Below are 25,195 nucleotides of genomic sequence, written 5' to 3' on the forward strand. Positions count from 1 at the left end.
CATTTACTATAGCAACAAGAAAAATAAAGTACCTAGGAATAAACTTAACCAAAGAGATAAAAGACCTGTACACTGAAAATTATGCAACATTGAAGAAAGAAATTAAGGAAGATACAAATAAATGGAGGCAAATACCATGTTCTTGGATGGGAAGAATCAACATCATCAAAATGGCCATACTACCCAAAGCAATTTACAAATTCAATGCAATCCCTATTAAAATACCAATGACATATTTCACTGACCTAGAACAAATCCTCCAAAAATTCATATGGAACCAAAAAAGACCCCGAATAGCAAAAGCAATCTTGAAACAGAAGAACACAGCAGGAGGAATCACGATACCAGACATCAAACAATACTACAAAGCCACTGTGATCAAAACAGTCTGGTACTGGCATAAGAACAGACATATAGATCAGTGGAACAGAATTGAAAGCCCAGAAATAAACGCAGGCCTCTATGGTCAACTAATCTTTGATAAAGGAGGAAGGAACATAAAATGGAGTGAGAAGAGCCTCTTTAACAAATGGTGCTGGGAGAACTGGACAGGGATGTGCAAAAAAATGAAACTAGACCACCAACTTACACCACACACGAGAATAAACTCAAGATGGATTAAAGACTTAAATGTAAGCTGTGATACCATAGAAGTCCTAGAGGAAAACATAGGCAGGAAAATTTCAGATATCACACGTAACAATATCTTCACGGATACATCTCCCAAGGCAAGAGAAATAAAGGAAAAAATAAACAAATGGGACTACATCAAACTAAAAAGTTTCTGCTCATCAAAAGAAAACATCAGCAAGATGAAAAGGAAACCAACCATATGGGAAAACATATTTGCCAATGATATCACAGACAGGGGACTGATCTCCAAAATATATAAAGAGCTTATACGACTCAACATCAAGAAACCAAACAACCCAATTAAAAAATGGGCAAAGGACCTGAACAAACACTTCTCCGAAGAGGACATACAGAAGGTCCATAGGCACATGAAAAATTGCTCAACATCATTGGCCATTAGAGAGATGCAAGTAAAAACCACAATGAGATACCATCTGACACCAGTCAGAATGGCCATCATCAACAAATCAACAAACAACAAATGCTGGGGAGGATGTGGAGAAACAGGAACCCTACTGCACTGTTGGTGGGAATGCAGACTGGTGCAGCCACTATGGAAAACAGTATTGAATTACCTCAAAAAACTAAAAATGGAACTGCCATTTGAACCAGTGATTCCACTGCTAGGATTATACCCGAAAAATCCTGAAACCCTAATTCAAGAGAACTTATGCACCCCTATGTTCATAGCAGCCCTGTTTACAATAGCTAAGTGCTGGAAACAGCCTAGGTGCCCGTCTGTGGATGAGTGGATCAAAAAACTGTGGTACATCTACACAGTGGAATACTATGTAGCAGAAAGAAAGAAGGAACTCCTGCCATTTGCGACAACATGGATGGAATTAGAGAGAATTATGCTTAGTGAAATAAGCCAGGCAAAGAAAGCAAAATACCATATGATATCACCCAATACAGGAAACTAAAGAGCAACACAAACAAACGAACTAAATAGGCAAAGACTAGAATAGTAGTCAGTAGGGGGGAGGGGGGAGGGAGAGAAGGGGGATAAGTAAGGGAAGGGTCTAGTCAAGGAATGTATATGAATGACTCATGGACATGGACAACGGGGAGGGATACAATTGTGGGAGAAGGGATGGGCTGGGAGGGGTGAGCAATGGGGGAAAAATGGGACAACTGTAATTGAATAACCAAAAAATAAAATTAAAAAAAAAAAAAAAACAATCAGAAAATGCAAAAAAAAAAGACCTTGTCAAATTTCTCTCCTGTCATTCAGTCTTTAGGCTAATGGGTTAGCCCAGAACCAAGGTGTTCCCTTGAAAGTTACTCATTTTTGCCAAGAAGCCTAAACCCACAGTTTTGTTGACTTCTACATCAAGACAGCTTTATTGCTGGGGCCCCAGAGGCTATATGCTTATAGCCTCAAAGATCCAGGGGGTTGAGTCCAAACTGGCGCAGCTGCTCCTTGTGCCTGGTGTGGAGTCTCAGCATGGCTCCATCCTGCTGAAGCTTAATGGCTCTTAACTTAGCCAAGAGCTGGTCCAGGCTGCCCTGCAGGCACCAAGCTTCAGGCCCCAGGAAGGGAGAGGGAGGGTGAGGGGTGGACTAGGTTGGTCTATAAGCTTTTCTTGCCAGTATTTTCTTAAAGTTTTTATTTTTAGTGGGTAGGCATGGTTGCAGTCCCTTGAGATAGAGCAGAGTTTCCTGTGGAGATGCTTCTCCTTCCAGCTGCTCTGTCATTGTCATACTAGCTGGGGCTTGTGGTGATGGAGCAGTGCTGGGCACTGGGATGGCTGGGCTTCCGGGGGTGGTGCTTCCATGTAAGATATCCTCATACTTGGCTTCCATATCTGCTATGTGGGTCTGAAGCTGAGCCAGAGTCCGGTCCCGTTCTCTGAGGGCCTGCTCCCTCTCCCTGTGCAGCCTCAGTTTCCCTCTGGCACATCTCTGGGGAGTGGGGAAGAAGGAGGAAAGGGGACAGAATGGTGACACTATCCTTGAACAGAGTCTCCAGTGGTACCCAAAAAGCATGGGATCATTCCAGATTCCCCCAGAGCCATCAACTTTCCTGTAGCCTCTATAAAGGGTTTAAGTACTATTAAGGTACAGTAGAGAGAGTAGTGGGCTTGGGACAAGAGATTTGGGTCCCAAGTCTGGTTGTCACTTACTGCCTGTGTAATATTGAGCATGTCTGTCTCTGAGCTTCAGTTTCTTTATCTTTAAAATCTTTTATAATTTTTTTTATTGATTAATTTAAAGAGAAAGATAATCATTGATTTGTTGTTCCACTTATTTATGCATTCATTGGTTGATTCATGTATGTGCCCTGACCTGGGATTGAACCCACAACCTTGGTGTATCGGAATGACGTTGTAACCAGCTGAGCCACCCAGCTATAGCAGTTTCTTCATCTTTAAAGACAGACTGTCACATACTTCACAGGCTTGCTGTGAGTAATGTCAATGTGATAATGTATGGGAAAGCATCTAGTATATAGGAGGTGCTCAATAAATATTGATTTTATTTAAACTTGAAATAAGGCAAAGATTAGGAAAGGAACTCAGAGTCTGCATGGCAGATAAACAATTCTTGGATATCTATAGCTAAACCAAAGCTGTTTTAGGATAAGAAAACATTGAGGGCTAAATTGTAAAAAATTTTGTGTGCCATGCTAAAATATTTCAACTCTATCCCGTAATCAAGAAGGAAGAAAGCAAAAACTTCCTATTAAACAAAAATATATATATATATTTGCTTATTTGGAAGGTTTATTTATTTATTTAGCGAATAGTTATTTAGGATCTACCATGACTTAGGCCTTGAAGATACGGAAGTAAGTAAATCAAATATTTTCCCTTAGTTTTTGTTTTTTTTTAATCCTCGCCTGAGGATATGTTTTATCAATTTTAGAGGGGAGGGTGAGGGAGGGAGGGAGAGAGAGAGAGACATTGATCGTCTGCCTCCCATATGTGCCCCAACTCAGAATCGAACCCACAACCTGTTAGTGTATGGGATGATGCTTCAAGCAACTGACCCACCTACCTGGTCAGGGCCATTTCCCCTTTGTTTTGTTGTAAAAATCAGCCAGTCTAAGAGGGAATATGTTTTGCTTATGAAAGAGGAAGACCTGGATTTGGAGAGACCATTGAAAGAGGGAAAGGGGGTCAGACTGATGTCTTCTTTACTTAAGATTTTTGACATCTTGAACCCTCCTCTGTTCCAATCCTCATTGGTGAGAGAATCAGTGGGGAAAGTGATACAAGAGCCTAGATTGCAGTCTTCTAGAGAAGGACCATCTTAAGTTCACCCCTTCAGGCCGGACCTCCTCAGTGATACTCTGAGAGAAAGGGCTTAGAGGTTGGGGAGCCTACCTAGCTGCTCTTGAGGGCTCCTCACTTCTTCCTCCAGCTGCTTGCTCTGGGTCTCCATCTCTTACTGCAGGACCTGGCACTGATGACTCATCTCTGTGATGGGGACAGTGGACAGCTAGAGAATCAGGTGGCAATGGAGTGGTGGAGAAAGGAAGGGAAGTTGTGAGTGTGAATGGCTCCGCTTGGTCCAGTGGGACAAGAGCATAAAAGCCTTTTTCATTCTTGTGATTCTGAGAAGCTGGGAGACCTTGAAAACCCAAGAAGAACTAGGAACCAGATCCCCTGTCCCCATGCCAGCTCAGGATGGGGATTGTATCCCTTCTCCGTACTCACTCCCATGGGATGAATGAGACCAAGGCTATGAGTGCACTTTGCAACCTACAAAGCAGCAACAACATGGCATCAGGCATCCTGGAAGGTCCCTGCCTGGAATTCCAGAGGCCTTCCTTTCCTTCCTTCAGGTTCCTGCCTGATTAATGCTCTGCTGGGAAGGCTGAGTCTAGGCATGGCAGATGGAAGTCCTCGTTTACCTTCCTTGCATCCTCTGGCCCTCTTGGTTGCTCTCTTCCAGGCCCCTGTCTCCTGCCCACCTGCTTGACTGATCACATACCTGCATATATGGCCTTCCCTTCACTTCGCGCCCCCTCCAGTTAAGCCTCCAGCCCTTGCAACCTCTGCTTCAGCTGGTTTGCAGAAATTTTGGCTCAGTGGGCCTCACCCTTCTGCCAGAGCTCTCAGGACTGGCTGGGGACCTCAGTGAATCAGCTTCTATGGGCTTGATGGACTCTGCTCACCTCCTCTGACAGCAGAATTTGAGTCTCTTTCATTCTCATTTTGCTCCCCCCCAAGCCCCCCCCCCAAATCTGATGAGCTTTTCATTATTAAGAAGCAAAAACTCCCTTCATGTTTTGGCTTATCAGCTCTCACTGTCGGCCTCTTCCTCACAGTCCAAACTTGTGACTATCTTTTCCCATTAGAAAATGGTTACAGATCAACTAAGACCCCCATATTAGCTCCAACTGTGTCACGCTGCCTTTGTTCCAAAAGAATTAACCCAGAGAACAATTAATGTTTATTGAAAAAAGAAAAAAAAGAAAGGGATAAGAAATAAAGATAAACTCTCAGTTAACATTGAAGACTTGTAGGAAGTTCTAAGCCAGTGGTTCTCAACCTTCCTAATGCCACAACCCTTTAATACAGTTCCTCTTAATTGTGGGGACCCCCAACCATAACTAAAGCATAGTGGTTAATCACAAAAACAATAAGTAATTACACATGTGTTTCCCACTGGCCTTAAATGATCTCTGTGAAAGGGTACTATTCTAATTTATAGACCCATTGAAGTCTTCTATATTTGCCTTTGTAGGTGCCATCTCCACATCTTTCCAAACACACATTTTGGTTAGGGTGAGTTTTACCCATCAACACATTCAACAAGTTATTTATGTTTCCCTGCTTTTTACCAGTCCATATGTTGTGCTAGGTCCATTAACATTTCTGGGAATGAGTAAAGTCCATTCCCATTTCCCATGGGGAGGAAGCTGGGACTGGATTAATTTGCATAGTTTATTTGCATATGTCAAAAAGTCCAGGGGGCACGGCGGCCCAGCCGCAGCCATGTTTTGACAATGAACAAATGGATAGTGTAGGCTGCAGATGCCTCAAAGGAACTGGGCTGTGGGGAGAAGCCTTTTGGGATGAGATGAGCCACTGCGCGTGGAGCTTGCACAGCCGCAGTAGAAGCTGCTGTAGAAGCCGTACTTCCTCTAGCCCACTGGTTCTCAACCTTCCTAATGCTGCAACCTTTTAATACAGTTCCTCATGTGGTGACCCCGAACCATAAAATTATTTTTGTTGCTACTTCATAACTGTAATGAATCGTAATGTAAATATCTGATATGCAGGATATATTTTCACTGTTACAAATTAAACGTAAAGCATAGTGATTAATCACAAAAACAATATGTAATTATATGTGTTTTCTGATGGTCTTAGGCGACCCCTGTGAAAGGGTCGTTCGACTGCCAAAGGGGTCGCGACCCACAGGTTGAGAACCGCTGCTCTAGCCGGTGGCGCCAACCAGACCGCCATGTTCTGACAAACCCTTCAAGCCCTTGAGGATAGTGCAATGTGCCACTGGCCCTCTTCTATTACCCCCAGAGCTTCCATTCTGCTTACCTAAGTGGTCTTAGAGCAACTCTTTTTCCAACACTGCCAGCCTGTGCATGGATTAAGCCTCCACATCTGCCCTGGCAAATTGGCAGAACCTTAGCTTATCATGAACTCAGCCTTACTTGCTCCCCTTCCATCCTCTGGACTTTATTCCTGAAGGATATCTGAGGACCGCTAAATGATGGCAGCATCTACTGAGTTCACCAATGTCCTTACTGTCCAGCACAAATATGTGTAATGAATACATAAGGAAGGCACAGAGCCAATAGGGACTCAAAGGAGGGGTGGGTGCCAGTTTTCCCATTTTCCCAGCTTTGTGGAACCTGGATGTGAGGATATGAAGGGGCAATGTCCAGAAAGTTCTATTTTGTCATGTAGAGGGCTGAATTCTCTCTGTAGCACCTCTTCTTGGTCTTTGAACCAGAGCATAGAGAAGCAAGGGCACCCACTCCACCCATCCTGACTCACCAGCACCTCTGTTCTTTTTCTTCTGTGTCCCAGCTTTTATCCTTTCTTCTTCGTTCTTAGGTGGCATCTCCCCGCTGTCCTGGGGGAACAAAGGGACTGGTATTTAGGTCCGGACATGACGATGGTTTCCTGATCCCTAGATTGAACCAGGAGACCCAGGGGTTCTAATATCCAAATCTGTCTCTTATACTTCCCAGACGCTTCCATTCTTGATCTTCTTGGAACTTTAGGCAGGGCTGAACTCAGTGGGGAGCTGTTTCTCTTTACAAGTCAAGCTCTACGTACAGAAATCACTCCTTTCAATCCTCTTTCAGAGAAAATAAATCTCAGTACCTTGTCCCTTCCCTCTTTCCTTTATCTTTACCCTGCCTCTTTCTACCTATATGATCTTCTCTTATCTCTGTTGTGTCTCCCTATGAAGTGACACACTCATAGGGAGGGGCAGAGAAAGGGCCCAACCAGCTAGGAGCCTGAGGAGGAGATGGTTCATGGAGCCAATCCAGGGTGGCAAATTTCCTTCAGGGGCAGGACAGAACTGGAAGGTTGGGTTTCCTGAGACTGCATGTTGTCCAGGCAACTGGGAAACATGAAGTTCATCAGAAGGTGGAATGGACTAAATGCAAAGCTTAAAATACCAAGGTTCCATAGGGCTAATTCTCTCCTTATCCCCTAATCCAAGTGTAGTTAGAGGAGAAAGGGCTTTGGATCCCATTAGTTTTAATTCACTTCCATGAAGCGCTGCCAACAAACTGGAGACTTACAAATGACAGATTTACACATTTGAAATAATGCTGTTTTGTTGATACAGAGAAAAAAGACAGATGGTATCAGTTTGGGGGCAATTTACATCCCTAGGTCTCATCAGCAAAATGACATTGTTGGGCTTAAAACTGTAGATCCCCATCAGGAAGACATTCTGTGGGGAATGAGGGAAAGAAATGCAGGAGAAGGTAACTGAGACAGTTTCCCCCTTCAGAGACTGAGACACAGAGGAACGGTAGACCCATAGACTACAGGTGCTGATCTAGAGGGATGCAAAAATAGAAAAAAAGGCACTGGTTAGAGACAAGAGCTGTGAGTTTTAGTCTCCCCTCTGGATATGTAAACTTGGGAAAACCATTTAATTTTGCTCAGCCTCAGTTTCCTGGTCGTTAAATCTTTGATTTTATAAATCCTGGGTTTAAACTGGGCACTTACAGGACTATCTTCTCTCTTGGTGACTTAATTTATTGCGTCTCCTGCTGCATTCCCTTATATGTTTGTTGGGACTCCCTCTAGTGGACTTGCTTGACCTTCTCCGGAGCTTTCTAAAATTTTCTTTCTGTTTTTCTTTTATTATACTTTATTGATTATATTATTATAGATGTCCTGATTTTCTCCCTTTTGCCTCCCTCCAACCCAGCACCCCCCACTCCCTCAGGCAATACCCACACCATTGTTTATGTCCATGGGTCATGCATATAAGTTCTTTGGCTACTCCATTTCCTATACTGTACTTTACATCACCATGGCTATTCTGTAACTACCTATTTGTACTTCTTAATCCTCTCACCTCTTCACTCATTCTCCCATACCACCATCCCATCTGGCAACCATCAAAACACTCTGTATCCATGATTCTGTCTGTTATTCTTGTTTGCTTAGTTTGCTTCTTTTTGGATTCAATTGTTGATAGATTTGTATTTGTTGCTATTTTGTTGTTCATAGTTTTGATCTTCTTTTCCTTAAATAAGTCCCTTTAACAATTCATATAATGATGGTTAGGCGATGATGAACTCCTTTAGTTTCTTCTTGTCTGGGAAGCTCTTTATCTGCCCTTCAATTCTAAATAATAGATTTGCTGGGTAGAGCAATCTTGGCTGTAGGTTCCTGCTTTTCATGACTTTGAATAATTCTTGCTAATCTCTTCTAGCCTGCAAAGTTTCTTTAGAGAAATCAGCTGACAGTCTTATGGGAACTCCCCTGCAGGTAACTAACTGCTTTTCTCTTGCTGCTTTTAAGATTCTCTCTTTAGGAGAAACTGAAACTTCTGGCATCAAGGCCAGCAGAGGCCATTGTTTCTTTCTAAACCCTCTCCCCCACAAAGCTGGTAAGCTGGTGCCATATCTGAGACTCCATCAACCTGGCTAACACTGACCCGCTTTGGAGATCCTCAGAGACTCGGCCCCACCCAGCTTATGGGCCCACCCAAGCGGCTTTTCCATATTAGTGGCTGGTCTTGCTCATGCTTCACAACTTCCTAAATTCTATCAAACAAGCAACAGCTGGCCTCAATGAGCTCCAGGCTTGGCACTAGCAGCAAAGCAACTAGCTTAGACTCACAGCTTGGGTTTGCCTGAGAATCTCCAAGCCCAGCACACGTAGCAGCCACCTCAGATTGCTTTATAGCTGAGGCAGGATGCCCTGGCAAAACACAGGTGAGGACTGACCTTGGCCTGCACCACCTGGGAAACCCCAGGACCAGTGGTCCCAGTGGACAGCTACAAACCACAAGGGAGCACAATCACCCTGTCCCTACACAGCTGATCCTCCATGGAGGGTGGAGGTTGGTGGTCAGTGGTCATGTAACAGAACCCACGGGCTGCTCTGATTGAAACAGAATCCACGGGCTGTTCAGTTATTAGGGGCCTGATTGCCTGCCACCAGAAGCATAACTCTCAATACCAGAGTTTGGTGAAAAGAAAAAGAATTATTTAATGGTTATATAGGTTTAGATTATTTGCGGATTTTTGCTGTTAAGTCTTATTTTCTTTAAAACACCCACAAACACATAGTTCTGCCTCCCCCTACCAAAGCAGGCTAGTTTTAGAAAAGTCAGAGATACAGTTTTAGCTTTACCAGCAGCTCCCAATCATTCGATCCTGATTGGGGAGGTTTTGCTTGTGTTGCGGTGCCCTCCAGCACTTAATGCAGAACCGCATGGAGTTCCCAGCCTCCTTGTAAACCACAGAGTCCTCCCTTTCCTTTCAAAGCCGCATAGTGTTTGCCCTTCTCAAAGCTGCACGGTGTTCTCCTCTACTGAAAGCTGCATGGTGTTCTCATCTCAAAACCGCATGGAGAACCCTGCTAAAATGTCTGCCACTTATTTTTAAATCCCTGACTGCGTCCTGTGACACAGTGGGCATGGTAACCAGTACTGACCATTCACAGAACCTTGTACAGGCTCTGTGTGCTCTTTGTGTACCATTCCATGATCTAAAACCCCTCCCATCTTCTTGGGTCCTTGGAAGAACCAAACCCATTTGCATAACAAAGACATTAGCCACTAGCCACAGGCATGTGAAGGCATCCTGAAAGCTGTTTCCTTTCCCCATCCCCCAACCTACAGGCTCTGGGGATTTTTGGAGACCCCAATTCTGTAACAGTCACAGCCTGTCCTTGCAGCTGACCAGCCTGGGTAAATGCACCCCATTGATCTTCCAACATCAACTAAGGCTCAACTACAAGGGGAGGGTATACTCAGCCCACACAAAGGGCACACCTTTAGTACCCAGCTTAGGTGATGGGGAGACTGTGCCACTGGACCCTCCAGGACACCTACTACATTAAGCCACACTATGAAGACACGGAGTCAAAGCAGCTCTATCTAATACACAGGAACAAACACAGGGAATCTGCCAAATTGAGGAGGTAAAGAAATATGGCCCGGAGGAAAGAACAGAACAAAACCTCCCAAAAAGAGCTAAAGGAAATGGAGGTTAGCAATCTATCAGATGCAGAGTTCAAAACACTGAACTCTGATCGGGATGCTCAGAGAAATGACTGTGTACAGCCACAAAATAGAGAAAAAAGTGAAGGTTATACAAAGTGAAATAAAGAAAAATATACAGGAAACCAACAATGATGTGAAGGAAGCTGGATTTCAAATCAACAATTTGCAACAAAAGGAAGAAATAAACATTCACCTGGAACAATAAGAAGAAACAAGAATTGAAAACAACAAGGAGAGGGTTAGGAACCTCTGGGACAGCTTTAAACCTACCAACATCTGAATCACAGGGGTGCCAGAAGGAGAAGAGGAAGAGCAAGAAATTGAAAACTTATTTGAAAAAAATAATGAAAGAAAACTTCCCTAATTTGGCAAAGGAAATAGACATACAAGTCCAGGAAGCACAGAGAGTCCTAAATAAGTTAACCCAAAGAGGACCACACCAAGACACATCATAATTAAAATGCAAAAGATTAAAGATAAAAAGAGAATCTTAAAAGCAGCAAGAGAAAAGCAGATACTTACCTACAAAGGAGTTCCCATAAGACTGTCATCTGATTCTCAAAAGAAACTTTGCTGGCAAGAAGTAGTCAAAGTGATGAAAAGCAAAAACCTACAACCAAGATTACTCTATCCAGCAAAGCTATCATTTAAAATGGGAGGGCAGATAAAGTGCTTCCTATACAAGGACAAGCTAAAGGAGTTCATCATCACCAAGCCATTATTATATGAAATGTAAAAGGGGATTATTTAAGAAAAAGAAGAAGATCAAAAATATTAACAAACTCACAACTATCAACAACTGAATCTAAAAAACAAAAACAAACTAAGCAAACAACCAGAACAGGAACAGAATCATAGGTATGGGGTTCATTTGGAAGGTTATCCGCTGGGCGGGGGAAGGGGGAAAAAGAGGGAATTGCTGCAGGGATTAAGAAGCATAATTGGAAGGAACAAAATGGACAGCTGGAAGTTAAGAATAGTATGGGAAAGAGTGAAGCCAAAGAGCTTACACGCATGATCCATAGACATAAACTAAGGGGGGAGGGATTGCTAGCGGGAAGGGGAGTACTGGGTGGAGGGGGGCAAAGGGAAAGACATTGGGATGACTGTAACAGCATAATCAATAAAATATACTTTAAATTCTCTTTTTATCTTTAACCTTTGGCATTTTATTTTTTAAAGATTTTATTTATTTATTTTTAGAGAGTGGGGAAGGGAGGGAGAAAGAGAGGGAGAGAAACATTAATGTGCAAGAGGTACATTAATTGATTGCCTCTCGCACTCCCCCAACTGGGGACCTGGCCTGCAACCCAGGCATGTGCCCTGACTGGGAATTGAACCAGTGACCCTTTGGGTCACAGGCTGGCGCTCAGTCCACTGAGTCACATCAGCCAGCGCCAGACTCTCTTTAGCTATTTCTTTCTATCTCTGTCTCCCATAATATTTCTGGTCAATTGCTTATTGTCTGGAGCAAATCCGAAGAAATAGCCATAAGATCTGGGAATTTAAAAAAGTCTTTCCTTCAGGGAGCAGGCAGATTCAAGCAGAGGATGATTCATGTTGACTTGTCACCTTGATGACTGCAGGGTACTTTTCTAAGCGCTTGGATATTTTACAGCAGTGGTTCTCAACCTGTGGGTCGCGACCCCTTTGGGGGGTCAAACAACCCTTTCACAGGGTTCACCTAAGACCATCAGAAAACACATATATAATTACATATTGTTTCTGTGATTAATCACTATGCTTTAGTTATGGTTGGGGGTCACCACAACATAAGGAACTGTATTAAAGGGTCGCTGCATTAGGAAGGTTGAGAACCACTGTTTTACAGAGTAAAGAAACAAACTGGGCTTGTCCTTCTCAGATGCTTACAGTTCCTGTACCTTGGGGTCAGATACAGCCTGTGCACATTTCCAAAATATGGAGAATAGTTTTCTTCTAATCTTGAAGCACGTCTTTTATTTATTCTTCCCTCAGAACCCTTTCTTTCTATTAGAAATGCAGCAGAGGTCCTGTCCCAGTCCTCAGCTAGATGCCTATTTGGGGATGTTTTCCATGGAATGTTAGTATCTCCATTATGTTGATGCATGGAATGACATATTGAGGACAGAGATTACAGAACACAAACAACATATCATGCCTCAGAAGAGCATTTACTTTTCAAATATGTTCAGTCAACCAACTTTCAGGTGGAGAATGAGGATGTGGTTTGGGGTGAAGGTGAAATAGAATAAGAAAAGTGCTGTCACATGATATGATACAGACTGAGTTAGCTCTAGACTAACCCAGAAAGGAGAATGACATTGTGATCAACAACCCAATCTCATGTCTAGTACATTTTGAAAACAAGCCAAGTGAAAATTGTGAAAAAAGGCAATGTTTTTTTTTGTTTTATTAATTCAGTTTAGAAGTGAGAATAGGAAAGATCATTTCATTAGAGCTCTGTCTTCCTTTGAATAGGATCACACCTGGGAGTTTTGAATAGATATAGAGAAGAAGGGTCACTCCCCATGCTTTATTCAGATGTGAGAGATAAGTCATTGTATATTAAAATAAATATGGCTTACGTCAGCAGAAACAAAATGCAAATTATACTGTTCCATTCTATATAGACCATACTGAAGATAATTCTAGTTGGAAGACTTTAACGAAGCCAGAGATCTGTAGATGACCTAGACAAGCGCAGCTGCAAGGTTTAATTTCTTTAAAAATTTTTTTAATTGAATTTATTAGGGTGACATTGGTTACTAAAATTATATAGGTTCCAAGGCTTAATTTCTTACCTGTACTCCAGTAAGTCTAGGTTTGATGAGGAGGAGAAAAATTACCCTTGTGGTACCTATTGTGGATGACTGTGGTAGGTGTAAGAAATAAATGGTTATGAAACTTTAGAGGAGGGAAGGATTCTTTCTTGCTGGAGTGTCTGGTAAGGAGGACACTATTTGAGTTGAGTTTTGAAGAATGGAATGGATTTTAATAGTATACCTTAGAGCAGAGGAAATGCCCTGAGTAATGGTTACGAAAAAAAAGTAAACAAAATTGTGGTATTTTGTGACTTGGTGAGTCACCCAGCAAAGGATATATGTATTGGAATAATATAAAACTGCAGGGTAATTCAGAGTTTGGTCATTACTCGTTATTCAGGAGGAATGGGGAGTGTTTAGTTATTTTGTGATCCTGTCAGAACTATACTTTAGGGACACTAGTCTGGTGGCAGGATAGATTGGAGGCAGCAGGACAACTACTGAGGAAAGTTACAATAGACCAGGAGAGAGAAAAGGAGTGCCTGCAACAATGTGAGTGTTATGTTTTGACCATTATCTAAGAACTTTGACTAGATTCCTAACTCTTTCTAGGAAAGAACTAATTAAAGGAAATTCTACTGATAGGAAATGATAATGTTTACCTCATAATCTGTCTTAGATAAAGGCCTTTGAATTGAAAAACCAGAAAATCTGGCTGAAGTGTTCTTGAGTGCAGAGAGATTTTTTTTCCCCTCTTACAGGGGTACTTGATCAGCTTAATTCCCTAATTAGTCAAGGGTTTTGTGGGAGAGCCAGGTGGGGGATCTAAGGTAGAACTGAGTACTTATTGACACACCAGGGCCTGCAAGTTCCCAAAGCTGAGGCTCACAATTAGCAAATTAGGGCAGGGCACTTCCCTCTTCGGGAGGGAAGTTCCTTTTTTCAAAGTTCTTCTATCGGAACTCTTAGAGAAGTGGAAGTGACTGGGAACTGCATTCTTTTCCATGCGAGAAACAGGAACTCCTTAGACCAGGACTCACAGCTGTCACACAGTTCCTGTGGTCTGGGCCTGGTGCTGGCGGCGCTGGCCTGCGGTGCAATGCTCTAAGCAGGGGAATCTTAAATACATGCTCAATTCTCAGACAAGGAACTAGTGTTCAGAAGCCAAAAAGGGGTTAGTGTTTTGTTTTCAGAGGTCAAAGGGCTTGGAAGAAAAGCTCACGGTTTGTCTCAAGCCTTTCTGGGGTTTAAGGTTCTAACAATCTGTAGCATTCACATGCCAGACTTACTGATGAGTGTAAAACACCGGCGAGTAGGGAAATAACTTCCATTTTTCTCCCACAATGTGAAAAGCAACTTCCTTATCTGTAGGACTTGAGCTAAAGACTTGATGTTAACGTTTTTTCTATGGCTGTCTTAAATTTTACAACGACCCTCTCCAGGAACGTCAACCTACAGCCCACAAGAAAGATGGCCGGTTCGGCCTCTGACTAGTGCGCAGACTCCACGTTAGACTCCGCCCCTTCCTCGCCTCGTTTCTCAAGCAGAGGGCCCCACCCGGCCCGCCCAGAGCGAAGGAGCGGTGGAAGGCTGCGCGGAAACCTGGTCCCAGCTGTTCCGGAGCTTGTGGTTCTGGAAGTCGTTACCCAGTACCGACCGAGACGCCCACCTGCGCGAGCTCGGCGCGCCCCTCCCACCAACAGACTCACGCTCTCCGAAGGGGCGCGTCCCCGCGGATCCGCGCTCCGGGCACCGCCCACTTCCCCTCCTCCGGCCGCCCCTCCCTCCCCCCGCCCGGAGAGCCAGAGGCGGTGGCGGCAGCTGGGCGAGGCCCCTCCTTCACGCCCTCCTTCTTTCCCTCGCTGCAGCTGGTCCCCCAACACTCTCCAGGCCATGGCTGGCAACGTGAAAAAGAGCTCTGGGACCGGCGGTGGTGGTGGCGGGGGCGGCGGCGGCGGCGGCAGCAGCGGCAGCAGCAGCGGCAGCTCGGGTGGCTCGGGCTCGGGCGGGCTGATCGGGCTCATGAAGGACGCCTTCCAGCCGCACCACCACCACCACCACCACCATCACCACCACCTCTGTCCCCACCCGCCGGGGACCGTGGACAAGAAGATGGTGGAGAAGTGTTGGAAGCTAATGGACAAGGTGAAAGGCCTGCAAACGACCCACGGGAGCAGGGGTGGGCGTGGGCGGAGGGGCCGAGGTAGGGGAAGGAAGAAACAGAGGAAGCTGGGGGAGGGGACGTGTCATGCGAGGCTGGGGAGGCGAGGAACTGGAGTGTCGGGGCTGAGGGTCGGGTCGTGGGGGTGGGGAAGACACCGGGAAGAGGGGAGTTAGCGGTGGGGGAAGGGCTGCGGTGGCTGAGAGTGTGGGAACTTTGAGGTGGTGCATTTGGGGCAAGGAGACTACAGGGGCTGAGGTGAAGGTTAACTGGGAAGCCACCGCGGCGGAAGCATGATGAGGGTGCGGAGTTGGGGGCTCTGTGCAGGCCATAGGGTTGTCGATCACGGAATTGCCCCCGGGAGATAGGAGGCGGAGGATGAGGAAAACTGTTTAAATCACCGGCTAGGGCTATTAGTTGAAGGAGGAGTAGAGCTCGTGACTACAGAACTGAATTACTTTAGGGGCTCTGACAGACCTGGGGTCAGGCCCACCTCGCAGGCAAATTGCGCTCTGGGGTATGGTTTACTTTTTTCCCCCTCCTTATTAAGATATAACACCAAGAGGAAAGAAATAGGGATGTTTAAATGGGCCAAGCAGGGAACCTTCCTCCACATCTAGCCCTGGTTTAAGTTTTTATCCTCAAAACATTGGATGTTACTCTGCTGGTGCTTAGATGTGCACTGATTAAACCACAAGTTCTGGTTAGAACCATTATCTTGGGAAGGATGTATTGACTGAGCATGCTAAGCAGCAGATTCTGACCTGTTTCAGAACTTCCTCTTTGCATACACTGCTTTATCTGGACTCTACAATACTTTGGATAACAGACCTGTCTCATTACAGGACCTGACTCTAAGCTTGTTCGATGAGTTTCATTGATTACCTATGAAAAATTTTTTTCATCAAGTTTGAAAAATAACATATTAAGCCTCTTTAAGTTTGGCATATGGGAGAATTTTACTTCCTTATAGTTGTGTCTATATAATGAAATATAGTTGTTAGTCCCAAGTACTGAAAAGTGTGTAAGCAGTCTAATGATTTCTTCCAGATAATTCAGTACAGTATTTACTTGATATTTTTCATATTATTAATTAATAACTTAGTTTGCAAAATTTATACTACAAATGAAAAGTGATTAGAAGGTCTGGCAAGTTGTAAGAACATGGTGTTATTTCCTTCCTGAGTAAAATTACTTACTCTCTGGTCCAAGGTTCCTCTTCTGAAAAGTTATTCAAGGATTGTTCGTTCGATTAGAAGCAACTGAGAAGAATGATTATGAAGCTCTTGGCAAATATAAATGTGCTATGTAAATGCTTAATAAGTCCTGTGTGTGAATTAACAATCCTGTAGTGCATACCAGTGGTTTCAGAGCTATGTTTTCTCATGTTGTTATTGATATGGTAATTAATGGTAAAGGTATTTTTATGTTGATTATATTGGTGTTGTAATGCTCATTTCATTATTAGAAATTGCAATAAATTATAATGGAAAGTTAGGCATGTAAAGGAAACTTTAAGTGCAATAATATATTCTAAAAAATGTCAAATATTTAAAATCTGTAGTTTGTGGGTTTGTATTTTAGTGTTTACATTTCTAATTAGTTTCTCATATGAGACATTTATATGCAATGTATTAAAATTGTATTGATTAGAGACCTACCTCTCCCTAAAAACTTGACCAAACTTTTGAGTCTCTGTAAGGAAGTCCTAATAAGACCTCTCTTTAATTCTTACCCCTTCATCTTTTTAAAATATGTGTATTGGATTTTTATTTTTTCTGCAGAATGTTTTAAGTATTTGGGAGGAATAAAGAAGACTCAGTTTTTAATGAAAATGATTTTTTAGGTGTTGATAGCTTCAAGGAAGGGAGGCTTCTAACTTTTTCATGTTGGCATAGGGAGAGGGATGTTTTACTCTTGTGCTGCTTGTCTTGGAAGATGATTTTTAGTATTCTCTGTGCTCTATATCACATTACTGGTTGTGCTCAAATGAAAATTCAGTTCTTTCTGATGTATTAGTTTGATAAGTTCATACTATTGGGTTGGTCAGAAAGTCTGTTAACGTTTTTTTTCTGTACCATGGCTCTAGTAGTTCTTAGTTGTCTTTAAACTTCATTCAAAACAGTTTTGTTATTTTGTGTTGTGACAGCTGTCGTATCAGTGTGCATTTAAAAAAACATCAAAATTGGTGAATTTTTGTACAGCCATTTCAATATTGAAGATGCAAGAAAATATGCAACATTTTCAGCATATTATGCTTTATTATTTCAAGAAAGGTAAAAAATGCAACTGAAACACAAAAAGATTTGTGTAGTCAGAAATGGTTTGCGAAGTTTCTTGGTACTGTTCACATTTAGGCCAAATAATTCTTTGCTGTGGGGCTGTCTTATTCATTGGAAGATAGCACCCCAGCCTCTATCCACTAGAAGCTAATAGTGGGAGATAGCTGACATACTCAAAGTATCCAAATTAATAAAGTTATTGGTGAAAATGAAAAAATGTGTCTTCATTTTGTGGAAAAAATTAAATGGACTTTTTGGCCAACCCAGTACTTTCTGAATACTTCCATAGTGTTGTTAGGCCACAGAGTCTCTTTTAATCTTGATGTTTTCAGTATAGATGTTCTCTGTTTTCACTATTTTTATTGTTGAAAGTCTTAAATATGACTTCATGTTTCGCACATTTATTGAATTTAGTTCTATGTCACCATCTCATATCTGTTTTGTCCTTGTCATAGATGTTAGATGAATATTATTCCAGCCTAATATTAATCAATTTATTGATTTAGCACTGAGAATTTTTAGTTTCCTTCCCTCCGGCAATATTGTATGTATGCAGATGGAGAAGTTGGCATAAATCATGGGTTCTGGTCAGCATAGGCCCAATTTACTAATCCATTCATAGATCCAGTTTACTAATCCATTGTGGAACTTAAACTCATTGGGAAAATGCTTGTGCTGCAATGCTTGTTACTAAACAAAAGACATGCTTAGCCTCTAGTTTTTTGGTTTTTTTTTTTCCCCTTAACCAACCCAGTATGTTGATTGTGTAATATTTGTGTAAACACTTGAATGTGAAGAGAGTGGCTAGTGAAGAGACTACTGGAAAGGGGAGTGGAGAGAGGTTATGTAAATTACCTTATAGGTAAATTTAAAAGTATTAAGCTATTTAGTTTAGTGGGAGACTCAAAATTTCATTATGAAGTGGAGTGGGAGGCGGCAAACTTTTCTGTCAAGGGATAGTTAGAAAGTATTTTAGGCATTGCTATCCACATACTCAGGCCCATATTCTTTGTTGTTGTTTTCACAATACTTTAAAAATGTAAAAGCCATTCTTAGCTTGCAGGTATACAAAAAAGGGCTGTAGCCTGTAGTTTGCCCACTTCTGAAGGAGAGCATCATGCTGGCAGAGTTTTAGATTTATGCTACATTTTTATTTTAAATTAGCTTACATCATTAAAACATTAAGGTGTTGATTTTTTAAAAATAGGGTATAATTTGTCCTGACTGGGTTGGTCAGTTGGTTACAGCAGCGGTCCCCAACCCGCCACTCACCTCCTGCTGTGTGGCCATCTCCTAACAGGCCACAGACTGGTACCAGTCCGTGGCCCAGCATAGGGGTTGGGGACCCCTGGGTTAGAGCATTGTTCAGATATGCCAAGGTTGCAGGTTTGATCCCTGGTCAATGAGTGCATGAATCGACGTTTCTCTCTCTCCCCCCCTCTCCACCTCTCTCTTCCTTCTCTCTCTCTCCCTCTTTCTCTCTCTCTATCACATTAACTTAAAAAAAGGATATAATTTATTGGAAAACGCTTCTCCTTAAAGCATGAGTTGAAAAATAGTGTTTTCAGCCTCAGATTTTGAAAAAACCCAAGCCTGGGTCTCCTGGGTAGAATGACATCTCTAAAATGTTCCCATCATTGTATGCATCATTTTAGTCAGTTAAATAAGAGAAATGATAAAACCAAATGACATTGTTTGAAACGTAAGTTAAAAATTATGCAGTGACATGATTAGCTCCACAAGCGTTACATTCAAAGGTAGGTCTCAGAAGGCAACACATCCTGTTGTGGTGAAATTTGCTCTGTGGGGTCACTCTTTCACAGCAGCTTGCACACTTTGGTTGGGACCAAGCCTCACAGTCAGTCAAGCTAGGGTCAACCCCTCCCATGGAAGGACAAACAGCAATCAAGCCAACAACTGGTGGGCTCACATAACATACACAAGAGACATACCTGGAGTACCCAGCATAGGTGATCAAGGAGCTCCATAAGACACCTGCTACATAAGGCCACCCTACCAAGGCAAGGACACATAGTAGATCCACCTAATACACAGAAACAACTACACAGAGTCTGCCAAAATGGGGAGATAAAGAAATACACTCCAAATGAACAACCAGGAGGAAAAAAAGAAAAAACAGAAGCAATCTCCAGAAAACTAAATGAAATGGAGGCAAGCAATCTACGAGATACAGAGTTCAAAAACGATGGCTATAAGGCTGCCCAAGGAACTTAGGAAAAGAATGGATGAACTAGTGAGAACTAAAGAAAGAGACACTACACATAAAAAGGAATGTAGAAATCATAAAAAAGAACCTGTCAGAAATTGAGAATACAAAATCTAAAATGAATACAGTAGAAGGAATCAAAGGCAGATTAGATGAAATGGGATCAAATCAGTGATTTGAAAGACAAGGTAGCAGAAAATAAGAGTTAAAAAAAATCAGAACAATGAAAAGAAAAAAGACTAAAAAATATAGAAAGTTTAAGGGACAACAAGTATAACAACATCCCTGTCATAGGGTTACCAAAAAGAAGAGAGAGAGCATGGTTTGAGAACCTGTTTGAAGAAATAATGACTGAAAACTTCCTTAAGCCTGTGAAGGAAAAAGGCACACCAGTCTGGGAAGTGCAGAGTTCCCCAGAAAAGGTGAACTCTCAGAGGCTCAGACCAAGACACTTCATAATTAAAATGGCAAAGATTAAAGACAGAATCTTAAAAGAAGCAAACGGAAGTTACCTATGAGGAAGCTCGCATAGACTGTCAGCTGATTAAAAAAAAAAGGATTTTACTTATTTTCAGAGAGAAGGGAAGGGAGGGAGAAAGAAAGGGAGAGAAACATCAATGTGTGGCTGCCTCCTGCATGCCCTCAACTAGGGACCTGGCTCATAACCCAGGCATGTGCCCTGACTGGGAATCGAACCAGCAACCATTTGGTTTGCAGGCCAGCACTCAATGCACTGAGCCATACCAGCTAGGGCTGTCAGCTAATTTTTCAACAGAAACATTGCAGGCTATATGGGATTGGCACGAAATACTCAAAGTGGTGAAAAGCAAGGACCTACAACCAAGATTATGTGGCCCAGCAAGATGGTCATTTAAAAATTGCAGGAGAAATAAAGAACTTCCCAGATAACAGAAAGCTAAAGGAGTTTATCGTCACCAAACCAATATTACAAGAAATGTTAAAGGGACTATTTAAAAAGAAAGGAGAAAAAAACAAACATAAATATGAACAATAGCTATAACTACATACCCATCAATAATCACTATTTTTTAAAATCATTTTGTTTTTCAATTACAGTTGACATACAATATTATATTAGTTTCAGGTATACACCCCAGTGATTAGACATTATTATAACTCAGTAAGTGATTATCCTGATAAATTTCAAAGCCATCTGACACCATATATAATTATTAAAATATTACTGACTATATTCCCTATATGTGACTTTACATTCCCGTGATCATTCTGTACTACTACTTGGTTCTTCTTAATCCCTTTACCTTTTCCATTCAACCTCCCAACTCTGTTCCCATCTGGCAACCATCAGAATGTTCTCTGTATGAGTATTTCTGTTCTGATTGTTTGGTTATTTTGTGTTTTAGGTTAAATTGTGCATTTTTAATCTTTTTTCTCTTTTTCTTAAGGAAGACCCTTTAACATTTCATGTAATACTAGTTTGGCGGTGATGAACTACTTTATGTTTTTTGTTGTCTGGGAATCTGTTTATTTCTTCTTCAATTTTAAGTGATAGTGTTGCTAGGTAGAGTAATCTGGTTGTAAGACCTTGCTTTTCATCACTTTGAATATTTCAAGCCATTCCCTTCTGGCCTGCAAAGTTTTGGTTGAGAAATCAGCTGACCGTCTTATGGGAGCTCCCTTGTAGGTAACTAACTGCTTTTCTCTTGCTGCTTTGAAGATTCTCTCTTCAAAAAAATTTTTTTTAAATTTATTGATCTTAGAAGGGGGGTTGGGGAGAGAGAGGGAGAGAGAGAGGCATCGATTTGTTGTTACCATTTATTTATGCATTTATTGGTTGATTCCTGTATGTACCCAGAGCAGGGATTGAACCTGCAACCTTGGTGTGTCAGGACAATGCTCTAACCAACTGAGCTACCTAGCCAGGGCTGACGATTCTCTCTGTCTTTAGCCATTTGCATTTTAATCATAATGTGACTTGATATGGGCTCATCTTGTCTGGGACTCTCTGAGCTTCCTGGACTTGTAAGTCTATTTCCTTCACCAGGTATCAGAGTTTTCTGTTATTTTCTTTAAAAGATTTTTAATTTCTTGCTCTCTTCTTCTGGCACCCACATGATGCAAATGTTGGCATGTTTGAAGTTGTCTCAGAGGCTCCTTACTCTACCCTAATTTTTTTGGATTCAATTTTTCTTTTTTCTGTTCTGATTGGGTGTCTTTTGCTTTCTTATATTCCAGATCGCTGTTTTGATTCTCAGATTTAACTATTCTACTATTGATTTCCTGTAAATTATTCTTTAGTTCAGTTAGTGTATCTTTTATTTTTGTCTGTTTTTTTTTTTGTTTCCTATGTCCTTCCCCTAAGTTCATTGAGCATCCATATAACCAGTGTTTTGAACTCTACATCTAGTGATTGCTTTTCTCCATTTAGTTTAGTTCTTTTTTTGGAATTTCTTTCATTTGGGACACGTTTCTTTGTCTCCTTGTGTTGGCAGCCTTCCTGCGTTTGTTTCTGTGTATTAAGTAGAGCTGCTACATCTCCTGGGCTTGGTAGAACGGCCTAATGTAGTATGTGTCCTGTAGGGTCCAGTGGCATAGCCTTCCTGTTCTCACAAGCTGGAAATTCCAGGTGCTCCCTTCCCTCCCCCTCAGTGTGGGCTGTGTACACCCTCCTGTTGTAGCTGAACTTTGATTTGTGCTGGAATGTCAGCTTCAAGGACTGGTTGTGACCACTGGGAAGGATCACCTATGCTGTGGACCACCTCATGGAGCAGGACTGAATTCAGTGGGGCTCTGGTGCCTTCTGCTCCTTGAGTGTGTTGCTTGTGAGGGTGGTTTCGTGGTGCTCTGAAGCTGTCCACCTGGTGCACTGACTTTGGGGCCTCCAAGGTCAGCTACCACCTGTGTTCTGCCCAGGACCACCCAGCATGAGCTACAGAGCAGTCTACAGATGGCTCCTACTTGTTCTGGGCTTGGAGGTACCCAGAAGAAGCCAAGCTGTGAACCAGGACTGGCTGCCTCTAGTGCTGGGCCTGGGGCCACCTTACCAAGAGGTACAAGGCATGCTGAGGCTAGATACTGCTTGTTTAAGAGATCTTAGGACAGTCTAAAATATGGACCAAGACAGGCCATTTGTATGAAAAAGCCACTGGAAACAGCTTAGGTGGACCCACAAGTTAGTGAGCACAGTTTCAGGTAATCAACAGGGTGGGCGAATAGTGATAGCAAGGTTGATAGTCTCAGATATGGTGCTTGCTTGCTTGCCAGCTCTTTGGGGGTAGAGCTCATCAGAAGAACAGTGGTGTCTGCCAGCACTTCTGTCTGGGATAAAGCTGCCCCTCTAGCTCTTGTCCTGATGTCAGGCACTTCAGTTCCTCCTTATATGTCCATGGTGCCTTTTGAGCTGCTGCCCCAGCGCTGGAACTCAGAAGGAGTAAGTCTTTGGGCCCTTTAAGAGGAACTGCCTGGGGCTCTAGAAGCCCTCCATTTTTCAGCGACAATCCCTGCTGGTTTTTATAGCCAGGAGTTTATGGGGACTTTCTGGCACTCAAACCGTGGGCTGGGGGGCCTCGTGTGGAACTGGATCCCATTCACTCCTCAGGTTGGACCTCTGAAGAGGAGATATCCCTCCCGATTTTTATCTGCCACACATGTGAATGGGACCAGCCTGTTCTGTTTCTCTGCCCCTCTTACCAGTTTTGATGTGGCTTCTTTATATCCTTAGCTGTAGGACTGCTGTTCAGCTGGGTTTTAGGTGGTTCTGCATAATAGTTGTTCTGTAGTTTAGTTGTATTTTAGCTGTGGTTGTGGGAACATGTAAGTCCACATTTACCTATTCTGCCATCTTGACCATAAACTAGTACAGTAATCACTTTAAATGTAAGTGGATTAAATGCTAAAATCAAGACATAGGGTAACTGATTGGATAAGAAAACAAAACCTATATATATGCTGTCTACTAGAGACTCACTTCAGATGGAAAGATACACAAACTGAAAGTAAAGGGATGGAAAAAATAGTTCATGTGAATGGCAACAAACAAAAAGGTTGGGATAACAGTACTTATATCAGACAATACAGACTTTAAAACAAAGGCTATAATAACAGACAACGAAGGACATTTCATAATGATAAAGGGATCAATGCAGCAAGAGAATATAACCCTTGTAAACATTTATGCAGGCAACATAGGAGCACTGAAATATATAAAGCAAATATTGATGTACTTAAAAGGAGAGACCGACAATAATATAGTCATAGTAGTGTACTTTAACACCTGTTGACGTCAGTAGATCTTCCAGACAGAAAATTCAGAAGGAATCAGTGTCCTCAAATGACACATTAGAACAGATGGATTTAATTGATATTTTTAGAGCATTTCACCTCAGAGCAATGGAATATACTTTTCTTCAAGTGCACAGGGGTCATTTTCTAGGGTGGGCCACTTCACTTGGTAGGCCATAAAGCAAGTCTCAATAGATTTAAGAAGATTGAAATAATATCAAGCATCTTCTGACCACATGGTATGGAAAGATAGAACTCAGTTACAAAAAAAAAAAAATTGAAAAACAGAACACATGGAGCCCAAATAAAATGTTACTAAATAATAAAATAATGAAATCAAGAAGGAAATCAGGAGATACATTGAGACAAACAAAATAAAAACACAACTATGGGACACTGATATCAGTTCTAAGAGGGAAATTTATAACAATACTAGCCTACTTCAAGAAAGAAAAGTCTCAAGTCATCTAACCCTATATCTAAAGGAACTAGGAAAAGAAAAACAAAGCCCAAGGTGAGTAGAAGGAAGGAAATAGTAAAGAACAGAGCAGAGTCCTGACCAGTATGGCTCAGTTGGGCAATGTCCCTCAAAACGAAATGTTGCTGTTTTGATTCCTAGTCAGGGCACGTGCCTCGGTTGCGGGTGTGATCCCAGTCAGGGTGCATACAAGAGACAACCGATCGATGTTTCTCTCTCATTGATGTTTCTCTCCCTCTTTCCCTCCCTCTCTTCCCCTCTCTAAAAAATAAAAATTAGACCTGGCTGGTGTGGTTCAGTGGACTGAGTGCTGCCTGCAAACCAAAAGATCGCTGGTTTGATTCCCAGTCAGGGCACATGCCTAGGTTGCAGGCCAGGTCCCCGGTTGGTGTGTGAGAGAGAGGTAACCGATTAATGGATCTCTCACACCCTGATGTTTCTCTCCCCGTCTTTCTCCTTCCCTTTCCCTCTCTAAATGTAAATAAAATCTTAAAAAAAAAAAAGATAAATAAAAATTAAAGATCAGAGCAGAAATAAAGAAAATAAAGTCTAAAAAACATACTAAATATCAATGAAGCCAAGAGCTGGTTCTATGAAGAGATAAACAAAATTGATAAACCTTTAATCAGACTCATCAAGAAAAAAGAGAGGGCCCAAATAAATGAAAAAGAGAAGTAATGACTGAAGTCAAAATACAAAGGATTACAAGAAAATACTAAGGACAAT

General features: G+C 42.2%; 2 protein-coding genes across 2 annotated transcripts in view; one reads left to right on the forward strand and one right to left on the reverse strand.

Annotated features, from left to right (window-relative positions):
• Positions 1 to 1,844: 1,844 nt before the first annotated feature.
• On the reverse strand, positions 1,845 to 14,826 carry DRC12 (dynein regulatory complex subunit 12 homolog). Its single transcript, XM_090266100.1, is given in 8 exon segments — positions 1,845 to 2,142; positions 2,410 to 2,509; positions 2,511 to 2,538; positions 3,963 to 4,055; positions 4,573 to 4,695; positions 6,141 to 6,206; positions 6,603 to 6,681; positions 14,768 to 14,826. Coding segments are annotated over 7 exon segments (606 nt in total). The 5' UTR covers positions 6,670 to 6,681; positions 14,768 to 14,826; the 3' UTR covers positions 1,845 to 2,013.
• Positions 14,827 to 14,925: 99 nt separating this feature from the next.
• Positions 14,926 to 25,195, forward strand: part of CBL (Cbl proto-oncogene) — a 137,392-nt gene continuing 127,122 nt past the window's right edge. Inside the window, exon 1 of the mRNA XM_090266099.1 lies at positions 14,926 to 15,203. Within this exon, the coding sequence (XP_090122225.1) occupies positions 14,952 to 15,203 (252 nt within the window). The 5' untranslated portion in view covers positions 14,926 to 14,951. The remainder of the gene's footprint in view (positions 15,204 to 25,195) is intronic.

The sequence above is a fragment of the Furipterus horrens genome, unplaced genomic scaffold (assembly GCF_987537825.1).
Source record: "Furipterus horrens unplaced genomic scaffold, mFurHor1.1.pri manual_scaffold_2, whole genome shotgun sequence".
In the NCBI taxonomy this organism is placed as follows: Eukaryota; Metazoa; Chordata; class Mammalia; order Chiroptera; family Furipteridae; genus Furipterus; species Furipterus horrens.